We start from the raw sequence: 21,107 nt of genomic DNA on the forward strand, positions 1-21,107 counted from the left end.
CCATATTGTGACCATACCCTTGGGGGAGGGTTTAGAGGTTCATTTTGTCACGCCATAATAACACTGATTGAATCACGATTGAATCCTAGCGTCCTTGATTCCCTTTGACGATTCCATCTGGACTTCGTAGAAGGACTTATGTCCTGTTTGCATCCATGGCTCCATTGAGTGTCTCTGGACAAGTATCTCGTGTCTCATAAGATCATTTATTATCCCTCTATAAATAGAAGTCTTAAGCGAGTGAAGCAAGTCCCAAGCATCCACTGGGAAGCTCTTCAAGGGCAATATCAAATCATGACCTACCGCTCCACATGAACGGCCTCGTGCTTCTCATCAACAGTTGTAGACGCCTCGTGAGTACCCATAACAGCCTCCTCATCTTTGCTATCCGGGCCCTCAAGACCAAGTGTGCTCTCGCCAACTTTGTCAACCGTGCTAACATACGAAGGAACGAAGTTGACGGCGACGGCGTACGTCCAGGCGACGACCATGAACTGGGATTATTGTAAGCAATGAGCCGAATAGTAGTAGAATAGGAAGCCATACCATAGTCGGAACGATAAATGCAAACCCAGTATCATTGCGCATATCAGCAACATGACCCAGAATCGGAGGCACAATAGCACCACCACAAACACCACCGACGAGGAATCCAGAGCCACGCTTATAATGGCGTCCAAGGCCGCGAATACCCAGGGCCATGATCGTAGGGAAGCAGACGGACTCGAAGAAGAGTGTTAAGAAGAGCATGGCTGTAGTTCAAGATTAGTATCAAATTGCATCAACCGATAACTTTTGAGGCAAGCACTTACCAATACCGGACTGCATTGTCTGTGTCACCGAAGCTGCGAGGAACGCTACCGTACATGACAGATAAACCAGGAAGACCCAGCGAGCCTTGACATACTTCATGATACCCGAGCCGAGGAACCGACCAACTGCAAAAGCACCCTGCGCTCCGGCGAGGTACTTAGCAGCAGTGGCATTGGATGTACCCGGCCAGGTCTCGGTGGCATAGTTGATGAAGTAACCGGCGATGGCGACTGAAGTATGGATCAGCATACGAAACAACGAAAGAAGACAATGAATAGGAAGGAGCTATAAACCCGAGCAACATACCCTGCGCTCCAGTATAAGTAAACTGCGAAAGTGTCGCATGGAACAGCTTATAATGCTTCCAGAACGGCTTATCCTGCTCATCGACATGAGTCTGCGCAACCTGGAAAGCCATATCCTCATCGGTGACTTCAGGAATATTCGAAACGAAAAACACAGCCGCAAGGCAGAATACAAAGATTCCAATGGCCAGGTAGACCCATTGCACGCGCTGCAGAGCGGCGACATCATCCGAAGTTTCAGTGAAGAAAGCATAAGAGCCCAACACAGGGCCAACGACAGTCCCAATTGCATTAAAGGCCTGAGCGAAGTTGATTCGAATCTCAGAGTAGCGGGGCGGACCGCAGACTAAACAGAACAAGAAAACATGATTAGCGCGAGTCTTCTTTCAGACTGTTTGTGGCATTGCCATCTCACCCGTTAGATATGGATTGGCTGCCGTCTCCAGTGAGCCTAGTCCCGATCCAATGACAAAGGTTGCACCGCAGAAGCCACCGAAGGATTGATGAAGACCTGCCGGCCACATGCATAGAGCGCCTATGCCATAGAGAACCAGACCGAAGATGAAGACGGTTTTGTAGCCATAGTGGCGGAGGATCCAGTTTGCGTAGCCGAGCGAGGCTAGGGGATACGCGCTAGGGTTGTTAGTTAAACTGACGTCGGGTGGAATATGTTGACATACCCAAAGTAGGCTGCTTGGAGGCCAGAAGAACGTCCTCGGTCAATGTGGAGGGTGTTTTGGAAGTGTTTATTCAAGGTATCCAGTAACCCATAGGCGAATCCCTACTGGAGATGAGTCTAATCCATCCAGGATGCTTGTCATAGCCACATACCCACAAAAAGAACAGAATCGTCACTAGTGTTAGCGGCCACAAACTCTGGCGTAGAGTCAAAGTTGCCGCCGAGGTAGTCTTTTTGTTGTCAATGCGCAAGCCAGAACGGCTCTTCATAAACTCCTTGAAGCCCATGACGAGTAGCCGAAGATCAGATGGAAACCGAAAAGAAAAAGACCAAGTCAAACAAGGGTCATCACGCGGTATTTGAACAAACAAGGGCATGTAACATCCATCCAACTGCTCCGCAACTCTACACTTTCCCCAGTCCGGGGAAGCCAAGTGGTGATCCCTGGGGTAAGTTGACTTCGACCACTCAAGTACGCGGAATTGCCCCGATACTTCACTTCAAGTTCATCCCCGCTTCAAAACACGGGATGGAAGTGGCTGTGGCGTCAGTGTTGCATTGTTTTCAGCCTGAATGCGGGATATCATTCCGGTGGCACTCGGGTGATTGTGTCCCGCGTACTTTATACTCCAAGATCAAGGATTTGGTGCCTTGGCCCTGAGCTAGTATATGGTAAGGCGTCCAGGTAACCTTGGAAGCTATTCAATATAGCCCTATGAGATTGATCTGGCTACCACGATCCAAGGTTATTCTTCAGTGATGTAAATAAGTGAATACACTACACTACGTCTTTGGCGTCTCCCATTTCCAGGGGACTGGCGAGTTGCTGGAACATCAGGCGCTGCTAGGACATTCACACCATTCAATAAATATTCAACCGCTCGAGTTGGAAGAAAAGAGAAAAGAACACAAAACGTTGTAACTATCGTTACATGCTCGATCTTTCATTTCAAGGTCTTTCTATGGGCATGATAGCATGTCATGTGGCACATCTATCTCTATTCACACTCTCTAGCACCGGCCAAAGAACCCCGGGAGAAAAGATGGTATTTATCCTCCTGTATATCTTTCCTTTAAGCCCGCTTGGGCTTACCGGCGGCGCCGTTAGCGGCCGGAGAGATGGGAACACGGGTGTTGTAGAGGCATCGCTCAGCGAACTTGAGGACCTCATCAATCAGACTGGATTAGGGGTTAGCAATGGCTCTTTCAAACATTGAAGAAATTGTCACTCACATAACTGGCGCACTGATGACCAAGACTGCCTGCCATTCGGTCCAGTTCAGGGGCAGAATTGAGAACAGATCCTGGAGGAAAGGAATGTAGAGAATGGCAAAGTGAAGGGCCATGGACAGAGTGATGGCGTAGATCAGCATGGGGTTGTTGCCCAGGAAGAAAGTCAGAAGAGACTCGCTGGAGGACAGGGCGTTCATGGCGTTCAGCATCTCAATCACCACGAGGATGGAAAGAGAGACGGTGGATGCAGACTTGGCCATGTCATTGCTGAACATGTCGCAACCGATTTCGGGGAATTGAGCAGAGCACTTGTGGAAGTGGGACTAGGAATTTGTTAGACACTCAGAACGAATATCTGGAATATGGCAACTTACCAACTGCCAGAAAGTGATGTGGGGACCCTCGGGGTTGTAGATAAACCACCAGACGTAACCAAATACGGTGGCAGCGCCGACATAAATACCGATAACCATGTAGCGGAACAACAACCAACCGCCGACGAGAGCCTCGTCACGGCGGCGGGGAGGGCGCTTCATAACGTCATGGTCCGGAGGGTTGAAAGACAGAGCAGTGGCGGGAAGACCATCGGTGACAAGGTTAACCCACAAGAGCTGGACAGGAACCAGAGCCTCGGGCATGCCCAGAGCAGCAGTCAAGAAGATAGACACAACCTCTCCGATGTTGGACGAGATTAGGTAGCGGATGAATTGTTGAGTGTTGCTGTAGATTGAGCGACCTTCCTCGACGGCAACGGTAATGGTAGCGAAGTTGTCATCCGCGAGAACCATATCAGCAGCCATCTTAGCGACATCAGTTCCAGTACCCATGGCGACACCAATGTCGGACTTCTTCAGAGCGGGGGCGTCGTTGACACCATCACCGGTCATGGCAACGACATGGTTCATAGATTGCAGGATATCAACCAGCTTGGACTTGTGGCTAGGCTCAGTACGGGAGAAAAGTGAGGCAGTCTGAACAGCCTTCATCTGTTCGCCTTCGCTGAGGTTATCGAATTCGCGACCAGTGTAGCTCTTGCCAGTAAGATCCTCGTTAGCACCAAACACGCCAATGGCGCGGCAGATGGACTCGGCGGTGTTTGGGTTGTCACCAGTGATGACAATAACACGGATTCCGGCGGCGTGACACTTCTTGATAGAATCGGCAACCTCAGGACGAGGGGGATCCAACATTCCAACTAGACCAACGAGAGTCATATCCTGTTCCAGCTTGGCGTAGTCCTCGGTAGTGGAGGCGTTCTTCAAAAGAGGGTTACCAAAGACACCACTGACATTCGCAATAGCCATGACACGGAGACCGCGGTTACCGTACTCAACCACCTCCTCGCTGAGAAGCTTCAAGTGGTCCTTGGTCATAGGGACACGAGTTCCGTCGGCGCCTTGAAGGACGTGAGTGCAGCGTTCGAAGATAGTTTCGGGGGCACCCTTAACCAGCAATTTCTGATCCTTGCCCTCGCCAACGAGGACGGACATGCTCTTACGGTCGCGAGAGAACTCATAGGTAGCCTTGAGAGGGAGACGGGACTCGTAGTGAGCACTAGCGGCATGTATTCTTTCAGACGCAGGGAGGCGGTAGAGCTTCTGGTTCAGGGCAGTATCGGTGGATCCAATCTTCTCGACCAGGACACGAAGAGCTCCCTCGGTGGGCTCACCGATACTAGAGAAGACTCCGGTCTTGGGGTCATGGGAAAGAGTAGCAGCGTTGCAAATGGCAGTGACCTCGGCCAATTGTTCGATAGTCGAAGAAGAGACAGCCAAGTTTTCGACGACCTTGCCATTCTGAGAGAGCTTGCCCTCGGGTGTGAAAGTGGTACCTTCGACATCAATTTCCTCAAAGCCGTTGCCGGAGTTGGACAGGTAGACCATCTTCTCCACGCTCATCTGGTTGGTGGTCAATGTTCCAGTTTTGTCAGAACAGATAACGCTGCAGCTACCAAGGGTTTCAACAGATGGAAGAGACCGGACAACGGCATTCTTCTGGGCCATCTTACGAGTACCAAGAGCCAGACAGGTGGTGATGACCACTGCCAGACCCTCTGGAATAGCTGCAACACCAAGGGAGACAGCAATCTTCAGGTAGTAGATAGCACCCTTGGTCCAACCACCGAAAGCAGGATCGTTGAAGTTCTCATAGTTGATAACCCAAACCAGGACACAAATGACGGTAATAACCTTGGCCAACATGTCACCGAAGTCGTTCAACTTCTGCTTCAGGGGGGTCGGCTCAGAGATTTGGGAAGCGATGCTTTCGTGGATGTCTCCAATAGCAGTCGAGCCACCAGTCAAGACAACAAGAGCAGTAGCATGGCCATTTACCACGGTAGTACCAGAGAAGAGCATGTTGACCTGGTCCTGCTTGACAGCCTGCTGGTCCTTAATAGCCTTGGTCTCCTTGCCAACACTCTCGCTCTCTCCAGTCAGAATAGCCTGGTCAACACGGAAGCTGTTGCTGTGGATAGCGAGCAGTCGGCAGTCCGCGGGAACACGGTCACCCACGGCGATCTGGATCACGTCTCCGGGGACCAAGTCCTCGGCCTTGACGCGGCGAGCTTTTCCATCACGAACGACCTTGGCCTCGTTGGCCGAGTATTCCTGAAGAGCCGAGATTGCCTTCTCCGCGCTGCTTTCCTGGGTGACTCCGACGACGGCATTGAGAATAAGGATAGTGAGGATCTGTAGGTTTGCCAATTGGTCAGCACGACTGATCAAGTCAGAATATAGACAACAAATCACGTACAACGACAGGGTCCACGAATGCAGTCCAATCATCGCCCTCTTCGAAGAGAGCGAGCACAAACGACACGGCGGCCGAACCAAGGAGGATAAGGACAAGCTGATCCTTGAATTGCTCCAAAATCAGCTCCCACATAGGGGTTGGGGGCTCTTCGGCAAGTGCTAGATAAAGCGTCAGGTCAATGCTTCTCTGGGGTCGGTGTGGATGTCGACTCACCGTTAGGCCCATATTGCTTTCTGAATTCCGCAACCGCATCTTGGGACAGACCAGTTTGTTCGGTCACCTTGAAGTACTCCAGCGATTCCGCTGGAGTGCGGAGAAATGCATTCTCCATAATGGCTGAGCTCAACGGCAGAAACGTTCAGGAAAATGTAAACACGAGAAAAGAAATGGGAGTCCTGTTTAGATTAGATACATAGGGTGTGTGCAACCCAAATAGACGAAGCCGGAGAAAGAGAAAGAAAAGAGCGAAGAGTGCCAGGAAATAGATCGAAAGCCGAATGGGGAACCTCCAGCGGTCCAGTGGGGGACTAGGCACAACGTGTTCTCATTGCTTCCAGGTGCTGAGTAAGCTGCCAGGGGTCAACAGGGCTGCAGGGCTGAAGTGCGGGTCAACTGCAATTCTCCGCTTTGCTGCTCTTTTTCCCTCTGGGGTTTAATTGATATAACTCTTTATATAATCCATTTCTATACCGGAAGCTGTGTTCTCTATTCTCTCCCCTTCTAGGATCTCTCTCAAAGAGCCTCGTGGCTCTATAGCGTCATGGATACCATTCCCCAGCTTGCCTGCTCACACTTGAAATGACTATGGGGGCGTCACTAGGCTGCATCGTTCTTTGCCTATCGGATGGTCAGTTGTGGGTAATCTCTCTCCTTGGCGGCTTGGTGCTTGGAAGGTCTGAAAAGGACACCGCTGTCTGAAATGGGTATCCGATCTTCTAAATCGAGCCGGTCAACTCTCGACTGGAAGACTGCTTTGTCCTCTGACTGGGCCTTCGACTATCTTGACGTCTGTACCTGTATCCCTTTCGGAGACTGTGTGATCGGGAGGGCGGCAGTCCTCGGATAAAGATTGAATCAGGCGGAACCATCCAAGTCCAATTGCCGTTGGGCTTGCTTTGTTACCAGGGTAGAGATCATCAAGGCTAAGGCACAGCCTTATGCTAGACGCGCAACCTATAGGAGCCAGCATGATATCCCCTTGCCTATAAGGCTGAAGCTAAAAGAGCCCACTGTTGCATCATTGGGATCAATGATCTCACCCTCACCCCTCGGAAGACTATGATTTGAAACACATGGCACACATGGTACAGTACATGTAGACATGTACTGTAGTCCCCGCTCTGTGTGGTCAACCTCCTTACTTTCCCTTTCCCTCTTTTCTCCCTGTAGATGCGGACTCATCTTTCGCGCCCAAATCTAGGAAATGAAGGATGAAATGGATTGGGCAACAGATTACGTCTTTGATATCTGTCCTGACGAGATTGCAAATCCCCAAGAATGTCCCAAATTATGCTTAACATTAATTTAATGATAACATGACATGTTGCCTCTGCTGGTTAGTTGCTCAAGCTAGACTACATTCATACTCAGCCTAGACTAATCTATGGATTTTGGCACCAAAGCTTGACAGACGTCCACTTCCAATTTTGTGCCCTTGCTATTGGCCCAAAAGCAGTAAACATGATCCCTAACACCTACCTAGGTAGACAGTAGTGCTTGATAGCCTATCCAGTCAGGGAAATCTCGGACTTATTATTGAGTAGCTAACCTATTAAAGTCGATTGTACAGTATGTATAGACTGTATACATTATAGTAATATGTTTCTCAACTCCAACTGCTAAATCGTTATGTTTGCCGATACCTGTGATACATGTGATGTCGGTGTGCGGCTGATCAACTACATCATACAGGTACAGTGTCTGGAAGGTTCCAAAGGTACTTGCATCATCATCTCCAGACCTTATCTCATTTGTGATGTACTCATTTGACTATCTACCTATGTAGATACTGTTGATGCTTATATCTCAAAGATATCTAGGTAGACAACTGACAGGATTGTGGTCATGTGCTTCAGCTGATCCTCAGTGACAGTACCGGGATCTGGTACCAGGTACTTGGGTTGTGACAACATTCACCAAACAAATATCATATTCTAGATTCATATATAACTTATACATCTCTGCCTCAAGTCCATTGGTAGTTAACTATGGAGGCAGTCTCCATGTAAGTCAGCATTGTATCATGTACTGTCATGTATACCTCTCCCCGCCAAATAAATTACTGGGTAGGGGGGATCAGCAGTAAACTCAATACTGGGTCTCAGCACAAGTACCAGGGTACCTCCACTAACTAGTGTCACACTACGTGACACTAAGTACCTAGTACAAGCTAACAGCGTATTATTGTTATGATTCAAATGCCCCCAAACTCCCTTCACCTTTTGGACTCCATCTCCTCCCCCCCACTTGGTCCTCTTTACCCATCTTCTCCTTCTGCATTTCGCGTTCTCCTATCTCTTATTTAAGTCTCCCACTCCAACACTCCATTCGATTTTCACTATGGGTTCTGAGGTAAGATGCTGTTCCCCCCACCTCCATCGGCCCCTCTTGCGTTGTCACCGCCATCGCAATCCCACATTCCCTTAAACTCCCCCATCTGGAATTTCTGTCGATGAGAACTGGGCTAACATCTCTACAATGCAGCGTGAGAAGTAAGATCGCTATCGCCGTCTCCTATCCTGTTGCCCAACATAGCTGACCCCTCACCAGCAAGACGTTCCTCGCGAGGCTCTGCGAGCAGGCCGAGCGCTACGATGGTAAGTTGGCTCGTGATGGCGAGGTTGGACGCGTACACTGACGTGTCACTTTTTGCTTTACAGAAATGGTCACCTACATGAAGGTTAGTCGCAACTTCTTGTGTTGTTTACTGTCGGGGAACCCACGCTAACCGCCCAACAGGAAGTCGCCAACGTATGACACGGTTTCCCCATAACCCTCCGGATCGCCTGAATTTAAACCATTAACATATATATAGATCGGCGGCGAGCTTACTGTTGATGAGCGTAACCTCCTTTCCGTTGCCTACAAGAACGTGGTCGGCACCCGCCGTGCGTCCTGGCGCATCATCTCCTCCATTGAGCAGAAGGAGGAGAACAAGGGCTCCGACGAGCACGTCGGCATCATCCGTGATTACCGCCAGAAGATTGAGACCGAGCTTGAGCAGGTCTGCCAGGATGTCCTTGACGTCCTCGACCAGGCTCTCATCCCCAAGGCCGAGACTGGCGAGTCGAAGGTCTTCTACTACAAGATGTGGGTCAACCCAAATCGATCATCAAACTTTGAGACAATCCAACTAATTCGTCAACAGGAAGGGTGACTACCACCGTTACCTTGCTGAGTTCGCTTCCGGCCCCAAGCGCAAGGGTGCTGCCACTGCTGCCCACGAGGCTTACAAGGTATTTACCCTCTCTTGCCTTGCTTGTTACAGTCAATCGCTCTCTCCTTAGACACTGGCTAATCGCACGATAGAATGCCACCGATGTTGCCCAAACCGAACTTACCCCTACTCACCCCATCCGCCTGGGTCTCGCCCTGAACTTCTCCGTCTTCTACTACGAGATTCTCAACTCGCCGGATCGTGCATGCCACCTCGCCAAGCAGGCCTTCGATGACGCTATTGCAGAGCTCGACTCCCTCTCCGAGGAAAGCTACCGCGACAGCACCCTGATCATGCAGCTGCTGCGCGACAACCTCACCCTCTGGACCTCATCTGACGGCAACGAGGGCGAGGGTGCCAAGGAGGACAAGCCTGAGGAGGAGGCTCCTGCCGCTGCTGCCACTGAGGCCGCTGCTCCCGCTGAGGAGAAGCCCGAGGAGGCTAAGCCCACGGAGGCTGAGGCTTAAGGAGCATTATGTATGCCGATTGCTAGGGTGGGCGTTCGCATTTTCCCTGGACGTGGTCACGCAAGTCGCTTCTTTGATTTCATTGCAACGCTGGGTTGGACCGGCAGATATCTTGCACGTGTTCGGGGACCGTGTGGGTCGGCCGGCGGAGTTTGATATTCGGTTGACGCGAGCGAAGAAAAGGGGCTGAGTGGAAGTTCTCTCTCTTTTATTGTCTCCTATTCCCACTCCAGCACGATTAAATGTGTTTATTTTCCAATTCCACTCGGATCTCTTCACCCAAGTTGCACCCTGTATTGGGTTTGCGTAGCCAATGATTTCTCTCTTAACATTCCTTGAAGCATGTTGTAGTAGAGTACCGTAGTTAAGACACGGACTTGTCAATTCCGCCATCTGCCAGACTAGAATCTATAGCAAACATGCAATCTACAATGGGTTACGATCTGGAGGGCCTTCGAACCCCAGGGACGCACCATAAACACACCACTCGCCAGGTAAGGCCTCAACCTCCAAAGTGAGACACCCCACGCACAGTTGAAGACCCCTAAGCAGCGCCACCCAAAAAGCCATGTATCAAGAGCCAAAAATGCAGAACCCATCACCTCGGGGCCCAGAATCGAACAAGCGATTTGTCGGCGTCGACGGCCGAACAAGACACCCTCAAGGAAAATGAAGCTCCAACACACCCAAATTCGCTATCCTCTCCTTCCTTAACAGACTCACCGAGTACGCATTCTTCTCACGAACCAGGGGACCAATCGAAGTCGTCCGGGTCGAGCGCCACGGAGGGGCCGCGCACAACCTTGGATGCTACTAGGTATGACAACTGAACAGGGGGACGGTATGCATGCTGCAACTTGCTCCGCAGAGCGATAGCAGCGGGGAAGCGCCACGAGGTGCAAAACGGGACGGTTGGCGAATTGTAGCCCTAGTTATGGGTGCGGGATGTTGATTGGCTTTATTTCTGAGGTGTGTATAGCTGTACAGCTACTTTGTGGTATTGGTTAGTGTGGAACCTGTTGCAGTTAGGGTTGTATTCACTTGTTCTTGACATCGGTGTAAGTTGTCGTTGGAGTGTCTTAGTATCGTTTATATGGAGTTCTTCGGGGATGTATCCGACAGGCGAGTATAGACAGCAACGCAAGCCCAAGTTCGATAAGAACTATATCCATCATAAGGTTGCATCGGAAGAACTCCTGGTCTAAGAGAATATGACTCAAGTTGTTGGCAATATCATCAGTCATATACCAAATCTACCTACCACTGGAGTTCCTACTCATCCAATACATCCTATTGATAGAAGACAAACATAGAAGAAGGGTATGTATAGGCGAAACGCAACATCCCTAGTGCATATATAGTGTCTATTTTTGGACAGAGACGTCACTTCCAAGACCGTTTTCCCGCTCCTGTTGCGCGTCAAGCACGTCAGAAAATACTTGGGATGGCCGAAGACGCCGGGGATAGGGACATCGTCCCAGCATTCGTGATGTGTACATGTAACTTTGGATTTCTGCCTTGCTCCTGCTTTGTTGAGCCTCATTTCAGGGGCATATCAGCAGATTTATAGGAACTATTTTGTTTGCTTGGTTCTTGGCAAGGGTTGGTGGATGCAAGTTCGACGTCGATATCGAGTGTTGTCTACCGAAAACCTACTTGGTACGGAGTAGTAGGATAAAAGATATAAAGTGAAATGGAATAAATAGATATAAGATAAATCAGTCGTCTTCCGTCTCTATAATATATCAAAGGTTCCTTGATACCTCTAAGGACGCTAGGACCAAAGAAGTAAATGAAGTACCAAACAGTCCCTCGCCATACTGTTGACAGGTCTAATTCTGGCTGCAGATCTCCATGCAAGCGAAGCGAATAGTCGTGGATCTTAGAGACTACCACATGACAAGAAAGTCAGCAAAGCCCCGTCTATGCTAGATTCGGCTATATCGGCTGTAATGCGCAGCAAGATACATTAAAGTGCAGATGCAGGTTAGCCAAAAGCACCCAGTTGTATTCGGGGTTTTGATTCCACCTGGCAAGCTCCCTGTAAGACTGGTTCGTCTGATCGCTAATAGTATACCCAAAAGCCATGCTGTCGGATTATGTCGAACGTGGACCCGGTGTAGTATGTGGTATGAGGGGGCGACAGGTACTAAGTTAGTACACCTGTAACTATTTCTGCAAACGAGGAACTAAAAGTGTATAAACCAGAGTGTAGTTCTCTCAAATCATTCTTCTTCATCTCTCCACAAGACAAAAATTCAAGATTCAAAAGCATTTAGCAACCCGCGGTCCAAACATCCCACAATGACATTCCCACAACCCCTCAAACTTGAACCAAACACACTCTACATCCTCCTCCTTGATCGAGGAAACACATATCTCTTTCACTGGGAACTATATCTCGCCCAAACAGCCACAACTGGCACAATCTTTCACATAATCAACGAAGGCGGTCCCACAGCCTGGGAATACAAAAGCGAGCCAACAAACGAAATCCCAACTCTCGGTCGACTGATACTAGCCCTCCAAATCGGGACTGTGTCGCCAGTTCTACATGCTGCGCTGGCAGATAGACTGGCGATTGTACCCTTGACGCTTTACTCGGCACGATATCGGGAGACCTTGAATTGTGTAGTTTGGGTGCTGGAGGCGCTGTTTGCCCTTGATGATGAGGGGTATGTGTCTCTGCGCATTGGAATTCGGGAGATTGAGCAGGAGGCTAAGCAGATTGGTATGATGAATAAGAGTCAGTGTATTAGGACTCTTGTTAGGAGTCGTGCATTTGCAAAGTAGGAATGGTTGAGTGATCGGGATGCGGATTGGGTCAATGGACTTGTATACAGAGTCATGTAATAATTGGATGATAAATTTCAATCTTCTATGGGTTGAATGTTGTAGATTGTAGGGTCTGGGGGGTGTACATGGTGAGGTTTAGGATGAAAAGCAAGGTCAACCTTTTGAGTGCCGGGGCAATGAGAAAAGAGATATACCCCTTTATGCGTATTTTCGAACAAATCCAACAGAAAGCAAGCGCGAAACAATTCGGAGACTAGTCCATAATCACATAAAGTCATCTTCGGCGAGACCGTCATCACCATCGTAGTTTGTGTTGTCGACAGGGCCACGGCTAGCATTCAGCGAGATCTTAGTCTTAGCAGCCTTGGTCTTCTTGTTGCCCTTGTCGGCAGCGCGCTCCTCGCGCATCTTCTCGTTGCTAGCGGTGGTCAGAGCACTGGCAATCTTCTTGATCTCAGCGCTGGGCAACTCCTTGACAAGCTTGCGAGTGAAGTCCTGCGCCCAGAGGGTGTACTGGGGGTTCTTCGAGTGAGGAGTCAGGAGGGGAATGAGGGCTTCGCTCAGACGAGTGAACTGGTCCTTGGTGGTGGGCTTGAACAGGGGCATGGAGGACAGGTCGATGGACTTGGTAGGGTCGGTCTGGTCGCTGATGACGATGGCCTTGGGGGCACCCTTGTTGCGCTTGGTGTCGACGGAGCCGAAGAGATCCTCGGCGTGGGCGAGATCGGCATCCTGCTCGGTCCTGCGCAGACGAGCGCGGCGGTCCGCCTCATCCTCGCTGCCAGACTCATCGTTGGAGCCGGCCTCCTGTCGTCGCTGCTCCCGGTGTTCCTCTATCCGCTGGGCCTTGGTCTTCTTGTTTGCTGCGGCGGCGGCCTTGGCCTTGGCCGCGGCTTCTTCGGCCTTCTTGGCCTTCTCGCGCTCTACCTCGGAGTCTTCACCGGCATCCCATGAGTCGAGGACCTAATCAGAGTTGTGTTAGTGCCTGTCGCGAAGGGAATGTCGCCTTGGTAAACGGTTTTACGAGGCTGTCTTACATCTTCCTCTTCTTCGTCGTCGAATCTGCGGCGCGGGGCAACGACGGGAGGAGGCGAGTCGCTCTCCTCTTCATCTGCAGGAAATTAGCAAGGGCTCGGTGGCGGGGGATGCTACTGAAGGATAAGAACATACCCCACTTGGAAGGTGGCATTTTAGGCTATAGAAAAAGCGTCTGAATCTGATAAGACAGAGAAAAACGAAAGTAAGCAATGCGCTATACGCAAGACCAAGTAACAAGCCAAACGGACCCAGCAGAGGATGGAGGGGCGAGGGCAAATTTTATGTGGGACACACTTATCGTCCCCAGGTGGTATGTGCACGTGATCTCTCGGGGCCTTTGATGCCTGATGGGCCGATCGTATACTTCTTTTACTATACAATTTGTTTGTCTGATTTTGATTTTGAAATGGAAATTTATTTTCGTTTAAATTCTTAATTAAATCATAATCATCATGGGTTGTGACATAATCATCAAACCATCGTTTTGAGCCTAAGCCCGATCTACGCTGAAAGACCGCATTTACAGGTTAACAGCAGTGCGGAACTTCTCGCCAGCGTAGACAGCGTTGGAACCAAGCTCCTCCTCGATACGGAGAATCTGGTTAAGCTTGGCCAGGCGCTCGGAACGGGCAGGGGCACCGGTCTTGATCTGGCCGGAGCGGAGACCAACAGCGATGTCAGCAATGGTGACATCCTCGGTCTCACCGGAACGGTGAGAGACCATGACACCCCAGCCGTCGGCGTAGGAGTCCTTGGCGGCCTGGATAGACTCGGTCAGGGTACCAATCTGGTTGACCTTGAGGAGGAGGGCGTTGCAAGACTTGAGCTCAATGGCCTTCTTGATGCGCAGGGGGTTGGTGACAGTCAGGTCATCACCAACAATCTGGAAGTCAGAGGTCTTGTAGAAGTAGCTCCAGGCCTCCCAGTCATCCTCGGCGAAGGGATCCTCAATGCTGACAATGGGGTACTTGGTAGCAAGGGACTTGTAGAGGTCGGCAAGCTGCTCGTAGGTGAGCCACTTGGTGGGGTCGCTGTCGGGGTTCTTGAAGTCAAGATCGTACTTCTTGGCATCGGTCTTGTAGAACTCGCTGGAGGCAACGTCCATGGCGATCTTAATCTGGCCAGTGTAGCCGGCCTGCTCAATGGACTCGGTGATGAGGTCAAGAGCCTCCTCAGCGGTCTGAATATCGGGAGCGACACCACCCTCGTCACCGACGTTACCGGCGGACTGGCCGTACTTCTTCTTGGCGAGAGCCTTGAGCTTCTGGTAGACCTCAGCACCCTGGCGGAGAGCCTCGGAGAAGGAAGGAGCAGTGCTGCATTCGTCAGTCATGGGATCACAAAGGTGTACGGTACGGGGAAACATACTCGGGCACGATCATGAACTCCTGGAAGGCCAGACGGCCACCGGCGTGGGAACCACCGTTGAGGACGTTCTGGAAGGGGACGGGGAGGACGTAGGGCTTCTTGGTGCCGGCAAGGTCGGAGATGTGAGCGTAGAGAGGAACACCCTTCTCAGCGGCGGCAGCCTTGGCGATGGCCAGGGAGACACCGAGAATGGCGTTGGCACCAAGGTTACCCTTGTTGGCGGTTCCATCGAGCTTGTTCAGGAACTCGTCAACCTTGGCCTGTTCCTTGACATCGATGTTCTCCTTGATGATGGCGGGGCCAATGGTCTCGTTGACGTTCTTGACGGCCTTGAGGACACCTTCAGAGTGAACTTGTTAGGGCTAATCCCGGGATGTAGTTGAAAGCTGATGGTTTACTTACCCTTACCACCCCACTTGGCCTTGTCACCGTCACGGAGCTCAACGGCCTCGTGCTGACCTGGAAAGAGGTGTTAGCTTTCCAGTCCTATTTCCAATGCTCGTTTCCAAAGTTCAGGATGGACATACCAGTGGAAGCACCGGAGGGCACAATGGCGCGGTGGAGGCCAGTCTCGGTGACAACGTCAACCTCAACGGTGGGGTTACCGCGAGAGTCGTACACGGAGCGAGCGTGGATCTTAGAGATAGGCATTTTGAAGGACAGGCTGATATTCAGTCAGTTGAAAGAAAGGAAAAATGAAACAGGAACCGGGCAGATATATGGCAAAGCAGTGTGACTAACGGCGGGGGGTGTTCACCGATGACCGAAACAGATTGGGCGGGATGGAGAAGGACGTGATTTGCGAGCTCAACCACTTGTTGATGGGGCAATGTCGGTTTGCCTACTTACGATCACCGGGGGAGTTTTGGGTATTCTTTGGCTTTCCAGAAGATTGGAGGAATGTAGAGGTGAAGGTATAGGGGAGAGGAGGGGTGATGGCGGGGTATATAACTTGCAACTTATGATAGTTCACAACTTACCTGTATAAAGAGTAAACAACTTCAACTAAAAGAAGATTATTTATACGGAGGGACCCGAGTCTTTTATATATTCCCCATTAACCCCGGAAAAGATCATTGCTCCTCCGATTCTTTCCAATGCGACAGTGGGGCTCCACGGCTGTTCTCCAGCTCTTGCTGGCTGATCCGACCGTATGCGGCACTCTCAGCTACGAGATCTTCCGAGAAACGGAAGAGCTATGATGGCATAGTCTTCTTCCGAGCATATGATAACCTTGAGAAAGCTAACGTACTGTGCTCTGGAGGCTTGTGTATTCACCCCTCCATGCCCCTCCTGGGCCGTGCTTCAGCCTGGTAGAAGCTGGAGGTTGCCCACTGTATGAGACTGCACTAATACTACTGTACCTTTGATTATGATATTTGACCAATCGAAGCAACTTGACTTGTTCACCTACGTAGCATTGCCATTTTTCGGATTTGACGAAGACAGCTTCATTGCGGCCTGACTTTTGAGGTGTTCACATCGGGTTTCGATGAGCTAAGTATTATGTAATCTATTGCTTCCAATGTGGGTGCCTTAATGCCTTCGATACCTGGCCTTATCGCCTCAGGTGTCTGTAAATGCCAAGAACATGACATAATAAAGTCAGGTGACCCTGTTTGGCTCATCGCTGCGCTGCGCTGGAAGCTCCCCGGGCAAGGTGCTACCTTTCATTCAGATCCATCCATTCTGCATCCACGATCCTCCAGAACCCTGCCTCTTTAGATTGCACTCTCGACTCGGCTTGTCTATCTATCCCTTTACACTCGGTGAACCCGTCGTTCGACCGTCCTTCATCATGAGCGACCCGGAGCGCGACCAGTCGCTCGAGGACTATAAAAAGAGCTTGCTCGAGCTACGAGAGTGGGAAACTAAGCTCAAAACTCTCCGATTGGGCATCAAGGATCTCCAGCGGGAGTTTGATATCTCCGAGGAGAACATCAAGGCGCTACAAAGTGTGGGTCAGATCATCGGCGAGGTGTTGAAGCAGCTTGATGAAGAGCGATGTGAGTATCATCCCCATTCTTATTCATCTTGGGCTTGTTTCGGGCGACTGACCAATCTATAGTCATCGTCAAGGCGTCGTCCGGGCCTCGATATGTCGTCGGTTGTCGGTCAAAGGTGGATAAGGCCAAGATGAAGCAAGGCACACGTGTGGCCTTGGATATGACAACACTCACCATCATGCGGATGTTACCTCGTGAGGTTGATCCTTTGGTGTACAACATGTCTCTGGAGGATCCCGGGTCAGTCAACTTTGCCGGTATTGGTGGTCTCAACGACCAGATCAGAGAGCTTCGAGAGGTCATTGAACTGCCCTTGAAGAACCCAGAGCTCTTCCAAAGAGTTGGTATCAAGCCTCCAAAGGGTGTCTTGCTCTATGGTCCTCCGGGTACTGGTAAGACGCTGCTTGCACGAGCAGTGGCCAGCTCGATCGAAACCAACTTCTTGAAGGGTATGTTTGGACCTATAATTTTCTGTTTGCAAATCACTGATCATGTCCAGTGGTCTCATCGGCTATCGTTGATAAGTATATCGGTGAATCCGCTCGACTGATCCGAGAAATGTTCGGATACGCCAAGGAACACGAACCCTGTATCATCTTCATGGACGAGATTGACGCCATTGGTGGACGAAGATTTTCGGAGGGTACCTCAGCAGATCGAGAAATTCAGCGGACGCTGATGGAGTTGCTGAACCAGCTGGATGGTTTCGACTACCTAGGAAAGACGAAGATCATCATGGCAACCAACCGACCCGACACACTGGACCCCGCTCTGTTGCGTGCTGGTCGTCTGGACCGAAAGATTGAGATTCCTCTTCCTAATGAGGTCGGCCGTCTGGAGATCTTGAAGATCCACACGAGCACGGTTCAGCAGGAGGGTGATATCGACTTTGAGAGTGTGGTCAAGATGAGTGACGGTCTTAACGGTGCTGATCTTCGAAATGTTGTTACCGAAGCGTAAGTGCAATACGGTCCCCTAGCCACAAAGAATACTATGAATGGCGAACTAACATATTATAGGGGTTTGTTCGCGATCAAGGATTACCGCGACGCCATCAACCAGGATGACTTCAACAAGGCTGTACGGAAGGTCGCAGAGGCGAAGAAGCTGGAGGGCAAGCTTGAGTACCAGAAGCTGTAATTGTAACTATCTTGGGCTAGTGGCCTTAGTGCATGGTTTAGATCTTTCTCATGAAGCGCTAATACTATGCATTTAACTATCTTGCTGCTCCAACTTGTTGCGTAGATCGCAAGTTTTGCTCAGTAGGGTCCAAATTAGAATATAATTCCTGTATTGGGGTGGAATCTTCATTGTACAAATTATCATATGCCTCCATTACTTCTGGAACTGGTTACGCGTGCAAAGAGATGATTTGCGGACTCCTGATGTTGGCTCTCCACTTCCCCAGCTTCCTTCAACCTTGCCACGTTCTCAATCGTCTTCGTTAGGCGCGCGAATTCCAGTTGAAACTAACATCGAAGTTGCCCCTGGATACTTGGCTTCAAATCTTGGACTTGGCAACTGAGAAACACGCGGAACAGTCTCCGCGCCTCCGCATCTCCGCAGAGAAATTGTTTACGGACTACCCACCATACGCATCTGGATCAGGGCCACATTTGCCTTGTGGAATAGTGTCTAGATGAGCATTCCGACCAAGACTACGACACAAGAACGGTATTTGTGAATGAATAGGCACATCGGTATGTCACATTCTACGACGAGGGGTTCCTTCTGGAAGAAATCAAACTGACTGACTGCTGTTGAACAGCTAACTAGAACTCCTACCTGAAATACCAAAACCTACCTCCTCGATTTCAACCAAAGCGGGATCTCAGTAACACCGAACCGTTATTCCACCCCTATGTGTCGCGATCGATAATAGCAACCCCGGCAGACATTCGCGAAGCCAGAAGCTTTCCCAGAAGGAACAATGGCATACCAACCATCGCGCAGTCCGTTCGCGCCAGCGCAACAAGACAGCTTCTATCAGAACTCCCGCAACGGCCTTCGTGGCTACGGGCTGTCCAACCAACCGATCCCCCTATCCAACAAAGTGAACGGCTATTTCGAAAAAGACCGCACGCTACCGTTATACAAAGACAAGCCCTACTTCCAACCACGGCGCACAGGTCCCCGGAGACGATGGAGGCCGTTCTTTGCCCTTCTAGGAGTGTGCAGTCTGGTATTTTTGCTATACTATAACTTCTATCTCCCGTCATGGACAGGGTCCCGATCAAACGATAAGGGGGTGGAACTTTGGAGGTGGGCTCAGACTTTGGAAGATGAGAAGGCTTCTTCGGATACATCTGACTGGGCTGAGAGGCGAGAGAAAGTGCGGGACGCTTTCATTGTTAGTTGGGAGGGTTATGAGAAGAACGCATGGGGTAAGTTGCGATGTGGCTTTATGTGTTGGATGCAGAGCTGATATTTTGCATAGGCTACGACCAGTATCGTCCCGTGTCAAATGTCAACCAGGAAGTTACTAGTGGCGGGTTAGGCTGGATGATTGTCGACTCGTTGGACACCCTGATGATCATGAACCTGACCTCCAAGGTTCACCGAGCCAGACAATGGATCTCGACGTCGCTGCGGTATGACCAAGATCGGGATGTGAACACGTTCGAGACGAGTATTCGCATGCTGGGCGGTTTGCTGTCCGCGCACTATCTCTCAACCCAATTTCCCGATTTGGCACCGCTGAACGACGACGATGTCGGTGCTGCGGGTGAAGACCTGTACATTGAAAAGGCTGCCGACCTTGCCGACAGACTGCTCGGGGCTTTTGAGTCTCCGAGTGGCATCCCATGGTCGAATGTCAACCTTAACACATCAGCGGGTGTCCCGGTTCACTTTGATGAAGGAGCCACATCTATCTCTGAGGCTGGATCAGTGCAGCTTGAATTCAAGTATCTGGCCAAGTTGACTGGGGAGGCAGAGTATTGGAAGATAGTGGAGAATGTCATGAAGTTGGTTGACTATCAACTACCCCAGGATGGCCTTGTTCGAAGTACTATTCACCCGGATAGTGGGTCGTTCAAGGGAGACAGTATTAGTCTCGGTAGTAAAGCGGACTCGTACTATGGTATGTTTAAAATGTTTGGAGACGGCTGGATTTAAGCTGACCCCTCCAGAATACCTCATCAAGCAATACCTGCAGACCTCACAACAGGAACCTATCTACAAAGAGATGTGGGATGAGGCCCTAAAAGGCATCCGCAAGCATCTGGTCACATTCACCAAGAATGCACAACTCATGGTCATCGGCGAACGGCCTCAGGGCTTGGAGAAGGAACTCCTACCCCGAATGGACCACTTGGTCTGCTTCATGCCGGGAACAATTGCGCTTGGCGCTACAGGAGGTCGGTCACTATCCGAGGCAAGAAAGTCCTCGGACTGGTCTCAACAACGCGAAGAGGAGATCCTCATGTCACGCGAGTTGATGAAGACCTGCTGGGCAATGCACAAAAGAACAGCAACAGGACTCGCCTCCGAGATCTCTTACTTCACGCTAGACTCCGAACCTGTAATGATGGGAGACAAGTACCCAGCCTTGGCCACAAACCCGAAACAAGGATCAAAGCCCGAAGCACTGAAAGGCATTTCTAAGTCCCTGGAGACGCAAAACGATGGCTCGGAGTCATGGCGCGAAGACATCGAAATTCACCGAAACGACCGCCACAACCTACAACGCCCGGAAACGATCGAGTCCCTTTTCTACATGTACCGCATCACCGGCGACGACATGTACCGCCAGTGGGGCTGGGAGATTTTCAAGTCTTTCGTCAAGCACACAGCCGTGGTAGAGAAAAAGAGCGTCTCTCGCATTCCAACCCCAACCAACAAAGAACCCATTTTCCGCATTAAGGGCTTTACCTCGCTCGGCAATGCGGATGCCATCCCACCCTACAGGCGTGATAATATGGAGAGCTTCTGGATGGCAGAGACACTTAAGTACTTCTACCTTCTGTTCTCGGACCGTGATTTTATCTCGCTTGAGGACCATGTCTTCAATACCGAGGCTCATCCGTTCCCGCGTTTTAAGCCTAGTGGCGATCTCAAGACGGGGTGGGAGAGGAAGCCGAGGCAGTAGATTTGAGATGTTTTTGACGAGACATGTCTTTTATGTCCGTTATATGTTTGTACAGCACTTTGTTTCTATGCCTTGTTTGGGATCTGGAGAACCAGATTATGTATACCAACTTTTGTACATGA

General features: G+C 50.4%; 8 protein-coding genes across 8 annotated transcripts; 4 read left to right on the forward strand and 4 right to left on the reverse strand.

Annotated features, from left to right (window-relative positions):
- Positions 1-299: 299 nt before the first annotated feature.
- PENARI_c001G01914 (putative l-fucose permease) lies at positions 300-2,084 on the reverse strand (the record flags this gene model as incomplete). Its single annotated transcript, XM_022626264.1, has 7 exons — positions 300-494; positions 547-752; positions 813-1,043; positions 1,120-1,464; positions 1,534-1,751; positions 1,799-1,899; positions 1,950-2,084. 7 exons carry the CDS (start codon positions 2,082-2,084, stop codon positions 300-302), a joined length of 1,431 nt encoding a protein of 476 aa, XP_022493878.1.
- A 786-nt stretch (positions 2,085-2,870) lies between these two features.
- PENARI_c001G08419 (calcium-transporting ATPase) lies at positions 2,871-6,115 on the reverse strand (the record flags this gene model as incomplete). Its single annotated transcript, XM_022626794.1, has 5 exons — positions 2,871-2,976; positions 3,031-3,353; positions 3,405-5,720; positions 5,785-5,942; positions 5,998-6,115. The coding sequence occupies 5 exons, from the start codon at positions 6,113-6,115 to the stop codon at positions 2,871-2,873; spliced, it is 3,021 nt and encodes a 1,006-aa protein (XP_022493470.1).
- A 2,228-nt stretch (positions 6,116-8,343) lies between these two features.
- On the forward strand, positions 8,344-9,687 carry PENARI_c001G01856 (14-3-3 adaptor artA-like protein; the record flags this gene model as incomplete). The annotated part of the gene is made up of 8 exons (XM_022626260.1): positions 8,344-8,355; positions 8,488-8,495; positions 8,554-8,600; positions 8,664-8,683; positions 8,743-8,754; positions 8,819-9,093; positions 9,152-9,239; positions 9,313-9,687. 8 exons carry the CDS (start codon positions 8,344-8,346, stop codon positions 9,685-9,687), a joined length of 837 nt encoding a protein of 278 aa, XP_022493610.1.
- Positions 9,688-11,991: 2,304 nt separating this feature from the next.
- PENARI_c001G07496 (uncharacterized protein) lies at positions 11,992-12,480 on the forward strand (the record flags this gene model as incomplete). The annotated part of the gene is made up of 1 exon (XM_022626722.1): positions 11,992-12,480. The coding sequence occupies one exon, from the start codon at positions 11,992-11,994 to the stop codon at positions 12,478-12,480; it is 489 nt and encodes a 162-aa protein (XP_022493501.1).
- Positions 12,481-12,747: 267 nt separating this feature from the next.
- Positions 12,748-13,672, reverse strand: PENARI_c001G00852 (eukaryotic translation initiation factor 3 subunit J; the record flags this gene model as incomplete). Its single annotated transcript, XM_022626189.1, has 3 exons — positions 12,748-13,446; positions 13,521-13,594; positions 13,654-13,672. The coding sequence occupies 3 exons, from the start codon at positions 13,670-13,672 to the stop codon at positions 12,748-12,750; spliced, it is 792 nt and encodes a 263-aa protein (XP_022493675.1).
- Positions 13,673-14,041: 369 nt separating this feature from the next.
- aspf22 (enolase acuN) lies at positions 14,042-15,540 on the reverse strand (the record flags this gene model as incomplete). The annotated part of the gene is made up of 4 exons (XM_022626421.1): positions 14,042-14,837; positions 14,890-15,229; positions 15,292-15,348; positions 15,417-15,540. The coding sequence occupies 4 exons, from the start codon at positions 15,538-15,540 to the stop codon at positions 14,042-14,044; spliced, it is 1,317 nt and encodes a 438-aa protein (XP_022493683.1).
- A 1,147-nt stretch (positions 15,541-16,687) lies between these two features.
- Positions 16,688-18,035, forward strand: rpt4 (proteasome regulatory particle base subunit RPT4; the record flags this gene model as incomplete). Its single annotated transcript, XM_022626120.1, has 4 exons — positions 16,688-16,895; positions 16,958-17,344; positions 17,395-17,851; positions 17,915-18,035. The coding sequence occupies 4 exons, from the start codon at positions 16,688-16,690 to the stop codon at positions 18,033-18,035; spliced, it is 1,173 nt and encodes a 390-aa protein (XP_022493749.1).
- Positions 18,036-18,825: 790 nt separating this feature from the next.
- Positions 18,826-20,985, forward strand: PENARI_c001G11989 (glycoside hydrolase family 47 protein; the record flags this gene model as incomplete). The annotated part of the gene is made up of 3 exons (XM_022627077.1): positions 18,826-19,279; positions 19,333-19,977; positions 20,027-20,985. The coding sequence occupies 3 exons, from the start codon at positions 18,826-18,828 to the stop codon at positions 20,983-20,985; spliced, it is 2,058 nt and encodes a 685-aa protein (XP_022493903.1).
- Positions 20,986-21,107: the final 122 nt, after the last annotated feature.

The sequence above is a fragment of the Penicillium arizonense genome (assembly GCF_001773325.1).
Source record: "Penicillium arizonense strain CBS 141311 chromosome Unknown PENARI_contig001, whole genome shotgun sequence".
Lineage (NCBI taxonomy): Eukaryota > Fungi > Ascomycota > Eurotiomycetes > Eurotiales > Aspergillaceae > Penicillium > Penicillium arizonense.